The sequence below is a fragment of the Syngnathoides biaculeatus genome, chromosome 13, assembly GCF_019802595.1.
Source record: "Syngnathoides biaculeatus isolate LvHL_M chromosome 13, ASM1980259v1, whole genome shotgun sequence".
Taxonomy (NCBI): Eukaryota; Metazoa; Chordata; class Actinopteri; order Syngnathiformes; family Syngnathidae; genus Syngnathoides; species Syngnathoides biaculeatus.
This window is the reverse complement of record NC_084652.1, coordinates 26219270-26231626: the sequence shown is the minus strand read 5'-3', so window position 1 is coordinate 26231626 and position 12357 is coordinate 26219270. Positions and strand designations below refer to the sequence as shown.

General features: G+C 42.4%; 1 protein-coding gene across 5 annotated transcripts in view; it reads left to right on the top strand.

Moving 5' to 3' along the window:
• The window catches only part of slc44a5a (solute carrier family 44 member 5a), a 151484-nt gene that overhangs the window by 28451 nt on the left and 110676 nt on the right, over positions 1 to 12357 (top strand). For 4 of the 5 annotated variants that reach the window (XM_061838550.1, XM_061838548.1, XM_061838547.1 and 1 more), the window contains exon 2: positions 4487 to 4578. In XM_061838550.1, coding sequence (XP_061694534.1) covers positions 4491 to 4578 — 88 coding nt within the window. In that variant the 5' untranslated portion in view covers positions 4487 to 4490. Of the gene's footprint in view, positions 1 to 4444; positions 4579 to 12357 lie in introns of those variants that run through there. The other variant, XM_061838546.1, reaches the window with a different exon arrangement.

Here is a 12357-nt window from a genome sequence, read left to right as displayed (position 1 = left end):
AGAATGGACAAGAATTTCTTAAAAATGCAGCCTTCTGAATAGGAGTTAACTCTATTTAACTTTTCTGTTATCAAGTGTCTGTAAAAAATATGTTTTAATTTAATTATCAAAGGAGAGCCAGGCTGTGAGCCCGATAGCCCTTACCCCTCCCCAAATATCCCAAAATATTTCATTATTCACAAACTTAATCAGAACTCTGGTCTACTATATCTTACATTTGTAGGGATTTGCGAGTTTGGACCCTACGCGTGTTCACGAGTCAAGGAAGATATGACCAATGATTCGAAAAAGTTAACAGCAAATGGATTTATTACAAAGGAATGTGCAATACAGACGTCCGGGTCTTATCTCGGTATCTGCCGCACACGAGACGTGTGTCTTCTGGCACGATAGCCCGAAAAAGAAGACAAAAGCTGCCTGGTAACACAAGGTTTTTATATGTATGGGTCTATGGTAAAAGTGGCTGCACCCCCCGCAGTCTGTTCCTGGGCTGGGATGGTTACGAGTTAAGCCGCATTCATCTTGCATCGTTTAACAAGTCACCATCGGAATACGGCTTTGATGTAAATGCTATTTCGCTAGCAATTAGATAGCTGGCTTTTATCGCTTATTCACTGACTTGTTGGCTCTGGATGAAAGTTGAGTATTTATTCCTTGTGTTTTATGCATTTTTTCACTTTTAAATCACCCTGTGGGCCTGAACAAACCTCCTTGTGTGGCGGCTCCGGCCCGCGGGCCGTATGTTTGACACCACTTGTTTAAAATAGCCAATAAATTTTGTTCCACTTCACGATTGTGCCCCACTTGTTGATGATTCTTGACAAAAAAATATTTTATATCTTGATGTTTGAAGCCTGAAATGTGGCAAAAGGTCGAAAGGTTCAAGGGGGGAGAATACTTTCACAAGGCACTGTATGTAAATAGATGAAATTAAAAGAAAAGAAAAGAAAAGAACAGGCAACTGAGAAAAAATATGATAATAATAAGGAAAAGATGGCACGTTAATGCTGGAGCTATCTTTAATCCCATCACAAATAAAAAGGAGACATGAAATAAAAATGACTAACAACATAATACAGGGCAACACACCTTTCTTCTTCTTTTCCTTTCAGTTTTTCCTGTCAGAGGTCGCCAAAGCGAAATGCAGGCCTATGGGGGCACAAACCAATGCAATCTGTAGGCCGGTCCCAATGCAAAGGGTTGCGTCAGGAAGGGCATCCGGCGTAAAAACTGTGCCAAAAAATATGAGCGTTCATCTAAAGAATCCCATACGGGATCGGTCGTGGCCCGGGTTAACAACACCTGCCTCCGGCACTGCTAACCTGCAGGGTGTCGGTCGAAATTCAGCTACTGTGGGCCGAAGACACAGAAGAGGAGGTAACCGGATCCGTCGTCAGAAGAAAAAGAGGAATGCACAGAGCCTACAACTGAGTGTAGGGACTTTGAATGTTGGGACTATGACAGGAAAAGCTCAGGAGTTGGTTGATATGATGATTAGGAGAAAGGTTGATATACTGTGCATCCAAGAGAGCAGGTGGAAAGGTAGTAAGGCTAGGAGTTTAGGAGCAGGGTTTAAATTATTCTACCACAGAGTAGATGGGAAGAGAAATGGAGTAGGGGTTATTTTAAAGGAAGAGCTGGCTAAGAATGTCTTGGAGGTGAAAAGAGTATCAGATCGAGTGATGAGACTAAAATTTGAAATTTAGGGTGTTATGTATAATGTGGTTAGCGGCTATGCCACACAGGTATGATGTAACCGAGAGTTGAAAGAGAAATTCTGGAAGGAACTAGATTAAGTAGTTCTGAGCATCCCAGACAGCGAGCGAGTTGTGATTGGTGCAGGGGGTGGATGAGATTCGCCCGGAGTTCCTAAAGGCTCTGGATTTTGTGGGGCTGTCCAGGTTGACACGCCTCTGCAACATCGCGTGGACATCGGGGACAGTGCCTCTGGATTGGCAGACTGGGGTTGTGGTCACCCTTTTCAAGAAGGGTGACCAGAGGTTGTCCTCTAACTACAGAGGGATCACACTCCTCAGCCTCTCTGGTAAGGTCAACTTAGGGGTACTGGAGAGGAGGGTCCGTCGGGAAGTCGAGTCTCAGATTCAGGAGGAGCAATGTGGTGTTCCTCCTGCCCGTGGAACAGTGGACCACTTCTACACCCTCGGCAGGATCCTCGGGGGTGCATGGGAGTTTGCCCAACCAGTCTACATGTGTTTTGTGGACTTGGAGAAGGCATTCAACCGTGTCCCTCGGGTAAGTCTTGTTGGTGGGGGTGGGGACGGGGGGGGGGGTGTATTCTTCGGGAGTATGGGGTACCGAATCCCCTGATACGAGCTGTTTGGTCCCAGTACGACCGCTGTCAGAGTTTGGTCCGTATTGCCGGCAATAAGTCGGACTGGTTTCTGGTGAGAGTTGGACTCCGCCAAGGCTGCCCTTTGTCACCAATTTTGTTCATAACTTTTATGGACAGAATTTCTAACCGCAGCCGAGGCATAGCATCTCTGCTCTTTGCAGATGATGTGGTTCTGTTGGCTTCATCAAGCCGTGATCTCCAGTTCTCACTGGAGCGTATTCCCAGCCGAGTGTGAAGCAGCTGTGATGAGAATCAGCACCTCCAAATCCGAGACTCTGGTCCTCAGTTGGAAAAGGGTGGCGTGCCCTCTCGAGGTCGGGGATGAGATCCTTCCCAAGTGGAGGAGTTCAAGTATCTTGGGGTCTTGTTCACGAGTGAGGGAAGAATGGAGCGGGAGATCGACAGACGGATCAGTACAGCATCAGCAGTGATGCGGACTTTGTATTTGTCCGTTATGGTAAAAAGGGAGCTTAGTTGAAAGGTGAAGCTCTCAATTTACCAGTCGATCTATGTTCCTACCCTCACCCATGGGCATGAGCTGTGGGTCGTGACCAAAAGAACAAGATCCCGGATACAAGCGCAGGGTGTATTTTGGTAGAAGGGTGATGAGGATGGAACTGCCAGGTAAAACTGTGTGAGGAAGACCAAAGAGAAGTTTGATTGAGATAGGTGCACATGGACTGACAACTGTCCTGTAATTGCTAGAGGACAGTTATCAACAAAAATTAGAAAATGTAATGCCACGACCAGATTACGAGCAACTTTTATTGCTGAGTAACTGTTTTTATCAATGTCTCAAATCATTTAATTGTGTCTCAAATCTGTCAATCTGTTGCCGTACGAGAGGGGTTCAAACGACCAGAGACAAATCCCTTGTTTGTTTTGGTATACTATATGCATAAAGAGGGCTCGGTGTCGAGCCACTGCTCCTCCACATTGAGAGGAGCCGGATGAGGTGGCTAGGGCATTTGAACAGGATGCCTCCCGGATGTCTCCCTGGTGAGGTGTTATGGGGAACTTCCCACTGGAAAGAAACCCTGGGGATGACCCAGGACAGCCTGGAGAGACTATGTCTCTCGGCTAGCCTTGGAACCACTTGGGATCCACCCTGAAGAGCTGGATGAAATGGCTGGAGAAAGGGAAGTCTGGGTGTCCTTGTTAAAGCTACTACCTCCTGTGACCCGACCCAGAATAGCGGTAGAAGATGGATGGATGCATAGGGGTTTATGAAGCCATGTTTTGTCTGGTCCCTCACCGAGATCCTCTTTGCCAATGGTGAGCCTACCAGGGGCGTAAAGCCCCAGGCAACTTAGTTCTTACAATCATCGGTAAACATAAAACCCTGCAGCACGATAAGGTGACGGCTCGATGATGGACTATTTCATGAATTCCCCCACTCGGGACTCCAACAAGGGTGGGTACTCTGAACTGTTCTTTGGTGCAAAGGTACAAACAACAGTTAGGACCCGTCCCCCACCTGATTCCGGAGGGAGGCGACCCTATCCTCCATTGGGGTAATCCTCAACATATAGGCGCCGAGCCAGTGGGGAATAAGTATACCCACAAGGGCTTGGTGCCTCTCATCGTGGGCAGCTCCAGAGTGGAGCAGAGTCCTACCCCTCTCAAGAGGGCTGGTACCAAAGCCCAAGAGGTGCAGAGAGGTGAGTCTTACTGTATGTAGTCAGAACTTCTCAACCTCATGCACCAGTTCAGGCTCCTTCCCTGACAGAAAGGTGACATGTCATGTCCTTACACCTAGTTTCTGTAGCCAGGGATTGGGGAAACCTACAGGTGTCAAAACATCTTGGTCAAGTACACTGGAACATATGCAAATGAATGTCAACATAAGATCCAAGCTAACTTTACCACTTTACCAAGTTTACCAACAAACATCACCACCAAATGGACATAAGGTATTGAGAGAGAGAGAGAGAGACAGAGAGAGAGAGTGATAGAGGAAAGTTCGAGTGAGAGTGAGAGAGGGGGGGGGAGAGGGAGGGAGCAAGAGAGAGAGACAGAGAGAGAGAGACAGAGAGAGAGAGATAGAGAAGAGAAAGAAACAGACAAACATACACTCATTCTCACTCATCTGCTACCTCGTTCATTCCTCCTGATGTCTTTTTGCTGTTGAAGCACCATGGCACCACTCCGGTACGCCTGCAGAGACTCCACTGCTGTTCAAGCCATGCCACTCACTGGAGATGCAAACCTGGGTCCCTTCTATGGTGAGTAACAACTGTATTCACTGTAAGGGACATGCAAAACCACTTGGTATGTGATATTAAAAGTCAAATTCTTGAATATATTGAATGCTGGTTCAAGCACTTTTACAAACATCACTGAACTAATTAATGTGTATTGAGAACTAATATTATTACCTTTACTTCTACATTATGCTTTTTTAAAAAAATTTCCTATACTGTTTAATTCAATCAATCAAAAGCTTTTATTGTCATTATATGACTGGAAGCAACGAGATAACGAGCATGTTTCCCTAAGAAATTGAACCAGTAAAATAAAATATCTTAAATGTGAGGTAGAATAACTCGGACAAAATATTAACATTCAAGGCACAGTTCTTGCTTAAACAAACAAACAAACAAACAAATAAATAAATAAATCTAGTGTATTTTTCAGCCTTATTCCCAATGTTTGAGCATTGGTAGGATTATTACCCATCTGTAATCCAATGTTGCTGAAAGAACAGCAAACAAGAAAGTGCAGTTTCATAATTTTGTTTTATAATTTTATATTTAAGCCGGTACAATTCTGAGGTCGAGGATTCAATCCCAACCCACCTGTGTGTAGTTTACATGTTCTCCCCATAACTGCGTGGATTTTCTCCAGGCACTCCAGTTTCCTGCCACAACCCAAAAACATACAACATTAATTGGACACTCTAAATTGCCCCTCAATGTGATTGTGAGTGCGAGTGTTATCTGTCTCCATGTATTATGCAATTGGCTGGCAACCACTTCAGGGTGTACCCTCTTTCCTGCCCATTGACTGCTTGGATAGGCTCCAGCACCCCATGACCCTTGTGAGCATAATGGTTAAGAAAATGAATAGATGGATATTTTAAATTTAGTGGTCTTAAATTGAGGGAGTTGATGACTCTCAGGAAAAAGCTGTCTTTGAGCCTGCTTGTCCGTGTTGTATGGAAGCTGTAACGCCTGCCAGATGGCAGCAGGTAAAACAGGCGATGACCAGGATGGTAAGACTCCTTAACAATGTTAATATCTCTACTGTGATAGGGAGACATACTGTGGACGGTTTGTAATAAAGTCTTTAATCCAGAATCAGATGGAAGGAGATAGTCCAAGGAGAAAGAGTTTGTCAACCAAAATACTATAAAATCTGCTATAAGTGAACATTGCAGAAAATTAGGGCCATAAAGTTGTAAAAGTTCTAATTTATGCAATGTTGTTTATCTGACAATTTTTTGTAATTAATTTAGGCCAGTGGTTTCAAACTTTTCAGAATCCAGATCTCTGTCATGGCCCCCTATTTGAAAACCATTGGTTGACTGGCTGATGTAGAAATTATTGTGAATTTTGTATTTTCTTGGGTAGCTTCTGCCTTATTTTGCCCAAACTCAACTTGATATGATCCAGCCCTTCCTATCTACCCTAATGAAAACAACCGATAGAGAAAACTAAAATTACTAAATTTAAACAAAGGTCAGTTAGAGTTTTTCCCCACTCTGAATGAGAACTTCTGATTGAAACAATATTGTCAAATATTGTTTCAGTTCAACAAGAAAATTGACACACGCACACCCTTGAGCAAATTAACTGCCTCCCCAGTCGCTCAAAAATGTTTTTTCCAACTTATGTTTGTACAGCATTATGAGTCAAATTACTATGTAGATATTCATTGGCACAGTGGGACAGCTGGAAAGCGTTGGCCTCACAGTTCTGAGGTCCCGGGAGACCCGCCTGTGTGGAGTTTGCATGTCCTCCCCATGCCTACGTGGGTTTTCTCCAGACACTCGGATTTCTTCCCATATCCAAAAAACATGCAGCATTAATTGGATACTCTAAATTGCCCCTCGGTGTGATTGTGAGTCTGGCTGTTTGTCTCTATGTGCCCTGTGATTGGATGGCAACCAGTCCATCGTGTACCCTGTCTCCTGCCTGTTGACAGCTGGGTTAGGCTGTGACCCTTGTGAGGATAAGTGGCTCAGAAAATCATGTATGGATGGATGTATGGATGGATACTTAGATATTTTCATCACTCTGTCCACTTTGCTGAAGAATAATCATTTTTTTTTTTTTTCTTTTCTGATTTACAGTCAGACGGATGTGTTAATTTTAGCTTTCATTTTAAGGAACTAAGTATAGCTCAACATTAAGGAAAAGGACATCGTCAGCCCTTATCTTGGTTTCGACTTTTGTAATTCATATTTCCACAATATTTTATTCCTTGGCTGTTGTCCTTCACTAGATGAGCATGTACTATATTACCTGTACAGAATCCCAAATTAATCTACTGTTTATCTGGTTTGAGAGCCCTCATTCTGAAGACCTGTGTCACCTGTCTGTCTGAGAGAATACAATAATTTTTCTGTCAGAAAGATCTTTTAAAAAATACCAAATTACCTTTACAACAACCATTATTACAGTGTTGATAGTAAAACCAGTTTGTCCTATTTTAGTCATCAGCAGGATAAAGATTAACTCAAGAGATTATTGCTCTTCACTAATGCTTGCAGATTAACTCAGGTCAGTCTATTTCAACAAGATGCTAACGCCTCTTTGCATCAGTTGCATTTTTGTATCATCAATTGGCTGTTGTAGCCTGATACTTTATAGACAATCATCTACATTTACCATACGCGGAACTAATCATCTATTTTCTGAGCTGCTTATCTTCACAGGGGTCATGGGAGCACTGGAGCTATCCTTAAACAAACAACCATTCGCATTCATACCTACAAGCAATTTAGCCCTCAATCAACTGTCCATGCATGGTTTTAAGATGTCCAAGGAAATAGAGTGCTCGGAGAAAGCCCACACAGGCACAGGCACAGAGTGACCACGCAAACTCCACACAGGTGAGGCTGGGATTCAAACCCCAGTCCACAGAACTGTGGGGCGTATGTTGCAACCTGTCAACCACCGTGGCTGGCCAATCATATATACTGAAATGTGGTTATTTTTGGTTATTGTTGGCCTTAAATTATTTGCTAGTGTCTAAAGCATGCTTGTTAGTGAGGTTGGGTTCAGACATTTCCCCTACATTTCATCCCTGTAATTACAAGGGACAGAAATTTGGTCAAAAAGATATGGCACCAAAAAAGTAGAACTTCCAATTTAGTGAGGATAAAATGTAAGTCCATTGAACTATTCTCTCCAGCCATTTCTGCGAGACTAGCTCTTTTTAATATCAGGTCATTTGGTAACAAATCACTGTTGATCAATGACATTACAACATATGGTCTGGACTTTTTGTTGTTAAATGAAACGTGGTCAACAGAAAGTAGCTGTAATACCATTTTAAATGAGGCAATACCATCAGATTTTAATTTTATGAACAAGTGTTGTACAGGGAAAAAAGGTGGTGGTATTGCTGTTAATTTTAAATCATTATTCCAATGTAAAGAAATTATACTGGGTGATTTTAGCTCTTTTGAATATCTGTGTGTTTTTTTTTGTTAAGCGTGACCCAAAGGTTATCATTTTAATCATTTATAGACCTCCAAGATACAGTGGAAAATTTATGGAGGCTTTTTCAGAATTCCTGTCAGTTATTTGTACTGAGTACAGCTATTTTGTCATAACATGGGACTTTAACATTTGTGTTGACAATAACACGGAAAAAACATCCAAAGAACTTTCTGCAATACAAGACACATTTGACGTCTGTCAACATATGAACAGTCCAACTCACACTCACGGTCACATTTTAGACCTGGTCATCTCTAAGGATGCTGAAATTCGATCGATTGATATTAAGGATATGGCTATTTCTGACCATTTTTGTGTATTTTTTAAATTACAGATTCTTCCAAAACTTCACAAAACCTATTAGGAAAAGGTACATAAATGAGAGTACTGCCACTAAGTTTATGGAGACTGTGACTGTGCCCCAGACTGTGAATGCTGAGACAAGTGATGAACCTTTGGACAATTTCACCTTGAAAATCACAAATGCCATGAATGCTGTTGCTCCTTTTAAAACTAAGACCATCCTGAGGCGTCCTAGAATACTGTGGAGGAGCACAATGATGGTGAAGAGATCTAAATCAGAGTGTAGGAATGCAGAACGCAAGTGGAGAAAAACGAAATTCCAAATTGACAATGACCTCTTCAGTGTCTTTGTAATTTTAACCAAGAGTTAGAGTTAGACAGCAACACATTTGTGAAATCATCAGTCAGAACCTTAACAATACTCCAATACTTATGCTCTATTTGCTGTTGTTGACGAGCTTCCAACCCCCCCTGAATCAGATAGATCCAGAACTCGTAACAGCTGACAAATGCAATGACTTTCCTTGTTATTTTAGTGAAAAAATACAATCCATTAGGTCAAATGTCAGCACAAAACAGCAAAAACATGGAATGATCTTACATCAGAAGCCACCCAGAGAAAACTCTATTAATTCTATTAAATTTGATACAGTTGACCAAAAAACTCTGGAGAAAACTGTTCAGCTGTTGAAACCATCAACGAGCTGTCTTGACTCAATACCATCTGACTTTTTCAAAACTATTGTGAAGTCAGTGCTACCTGATTTGCAGCAAATAATCAATTGCTCACTTCAGTCTGGCGATTTTCCCAAAGCTCTCAAAGTAGCTGCTGTTAAGCCTCTTCTAAAAACAGAGCACTGGACGATTCCATGTTAGCAAGGTATAGACCCATCTCAAATCTCTTGATCATAGCCAAGGTTCTTAAAGTATTTTTTAATTCAATTCAGCAATTTCTTGAATTTAAATGGACTTTTTGACAAATTTCAAACAGGTTTCCGAACTCATCACAGCACAGAATCTGCTCTTATCTAAGTGCTAAATGATGATGGTTGAATACTGACTCAGGAAAGGTGTCAATTTTGGTATCGTTGGATCTCAGCGTGGCTTTTGATACGGTAGATCACAATATACTGCTAAACAAGTTGGAAACATGGGTAGGACTAAGTGGAACGGTCATCAAATGCTTTAGGTCCTAACTGGCGGAAAGGAGCTACTTTGTGACCATTGGAGGTGCTCGGTCTCAGCGAATGGCAATGACCTATGGGGTCCCTCAAGGGTCAGTTCTTGGACCTCTCCTGTTCAGCCTCTATATGCTACCCTTGGATCAAATTCTTCAAAACTTTAATTTTGATTACCAGATGACACAGTTATATTTAGCAGTGTCTCCAGTTCAATTGAGGTATTGTGCCACTGTCTAAATCAGATAAATAACTGGATGAGCCAATTTTTTCTTCAACTAAATCACAACAAAACTGAGACAATTGTTTTTGGCAATAAAGAAAAGAGAATGGCTGTTAGTAAACAACTGGACTCTCTATCTTTAAAAACCAAAGACCAAGTCCGAAACGTTGGTGTTCTGATTGACTCCGACCTGACGTTCAACAATCATATCAAATCAATCACAAAAACTGCCTTCTAACATCTGAAGAACATATCTAGAGTGAAATCCTGTATGTGTCAAGTAGACTAGGAAAAGCTTATCCATGCTTTTATCTCTAGTAGATTCTACTACTGTAATGGTCTTCTGACTGGACTCCCCCCCCCCCCCCAAAAAAAAAAAAAAAAAAAAAAAAGAGTATTAAACAGCTGCAGCTCGCATTCTGACGAAAACAAAGCGGTCAGAGCATGCTACTGATCTATAAATCACTAAATGATTTAGGTTCTGAATACATGAAAGAAAGGTGGCACGGTGCAGCTGGTAAAGTGTTGGCCTCACAGTTCTGAGGTCCCGGGTTCAATCCCGGAGCTGCCTGTGTGGAGTTTGGATGTTCTCCCCATGACTGCGTGGGTTTCACTCAGGTTTCCTCCCACGTTCCAATAACATGCAACATTAATTTGACACTCTAAATTGCCCCCAGGTGTGATTGTGAGGGTGGCCGTTTGTCTCAATGTGCCCTGTAATTGGCTGGCAAGCAGTTCAGGGTGTACCCCGCCTCCTGCCCATTGTCAGCTGGGATAGGCTCCAGTACTCCCCGCGACCCTGGTGATGATAAGCGGCGAAGAAAATGGATGAATGGATACATGAAAGAAATGCTTGCAGAATACAAACCCAGTAGAGCTCTGAGATAGACTGACCCATGTCAAATAGTGGAGCGCAGAGTCCAAAGCAAACATGGTGAAGCAGCATTTAGCTATTATGCTGCACACAAATGGAATAAGTTGCCAGCAGAGGTGACGTCAGCCCCAAGTGTGAATGTTTTTAAATCCAGGTTTAAAACTCTTTTTTTCCCCTCATTCTTTTTAGAATATATCCACTTATCATATTACTTACACTGTATGCGGTTTTAATTGTCTATTTAAAATATTTTGTTATTTTTATTGTTTTTATGCTGTTAAATGTTGTTAAATGCTCTCTTTGTTTTCAAAGGCCTTTATTCATGTAAAGCACATTGAGTTACCTTGTGTATGAAATGCGCTATACAAATAAATTTGCTTTGCTTTTCTTACTGATACTGTACATTTTCCTTTTGTTAAATAGTAAGTTTCTTTCGGCTTGTCCCTTTCGGGGTCGCCACAGCGTGTCATCTCAGATGAACGCACATATGTTTGGCACAATTTTTACGCCGGATGCCCTTCCTGACGCAACCCTTCTCAGGGAGTGGAGGCCCCAGTGGGATACGAACCCACAACCCCTGGTTTATCAAACCAGTGCTCTAACCACTGAGCTACAGGGCTTTCCTTTTGTTAAATAATTTTTTTAAAAGCACTGAAATATCAAATAATACAACCGGCCGAAATAAGTTTCCTCCGCAGGGTGTCCTTGGTCTCCCTTAGAGATAGGGTGAGAAGCTCGGTCATCCAGGAGGGGCTCAGTGTCGAGCCGCTACTCCCCTGCATTGAGAAGAGCCAGATGAGGTGGCTGGGGCATCTGATTCGGATGCCTCCTGGACGCCTCCCTGGTGAGGTGTTCCGGGCATGTCCCACCGGAAAGAGACCTTGAGGACAACCCAGGACACGCTGGAGAGACTATGTCTCTCTGCTGGTTTGGGAACACCTCGGGATCCCTCCGGAAGAGTTGGAAGAAGAGGCTGGGGAAAGGGAAGTCTGGGTATCCCTGCTGAAGCTACTTCCACCACAACCCGACCCGGAAAAGCAGTAGGTAATGGATGGATGGCTGGATGGATAATATAGCTCATGCTGAAAATATAATTTTAAATCTGGAAAGCACTTCTTAATCATTGTGGCTGGCTCAACTGTTAATTACTTATGAAAAGACTAATAGTCAATGGTTGCATGTTGGCAACAGAGATTGCACAGTCCAATTAGCCCTCTTTCACCTTCATCGAAACTGTAATTATCGCAGCTTTTTCTGGGCTTGCTGTCCTGAGAAAGGCACTGATACAACATGTGCGAGTTAGAGACTATGGGTGAGTCCCGTTCATGATCATAACAGTGGTGGCATGGATCCCGCTGCAACCAGGGTTGTTCAAAAAGTTCAACACACAAGACTCACTGTTCACACTCATTTGTATTAAAAGCATTTGTTGCTATTGCACTGACATTGTCATCGATCTCATTAACTTAATGGAACAACATTCATCAAATAGGTAAACATGCACCTTAGTGATGATAGTATCCTGCCTCGGCAAGGTCAGTATGAAAGGCACCAGCAAATTTACACCTCTGATGTATCTCTACAAGGAATTGTCTTGCAAATGTTTTTCTTTTATTTGTGGGGAAAATATGAGTGAAGAGTAAAATATATTTGATTAACTTGCAGCTGTGCTTCATCACCAGGTCACAAAATTACACCTATCAATCATTATTTAGGTGTCTACACGAGAAACATGTACAGGACACTTTGATAAACAC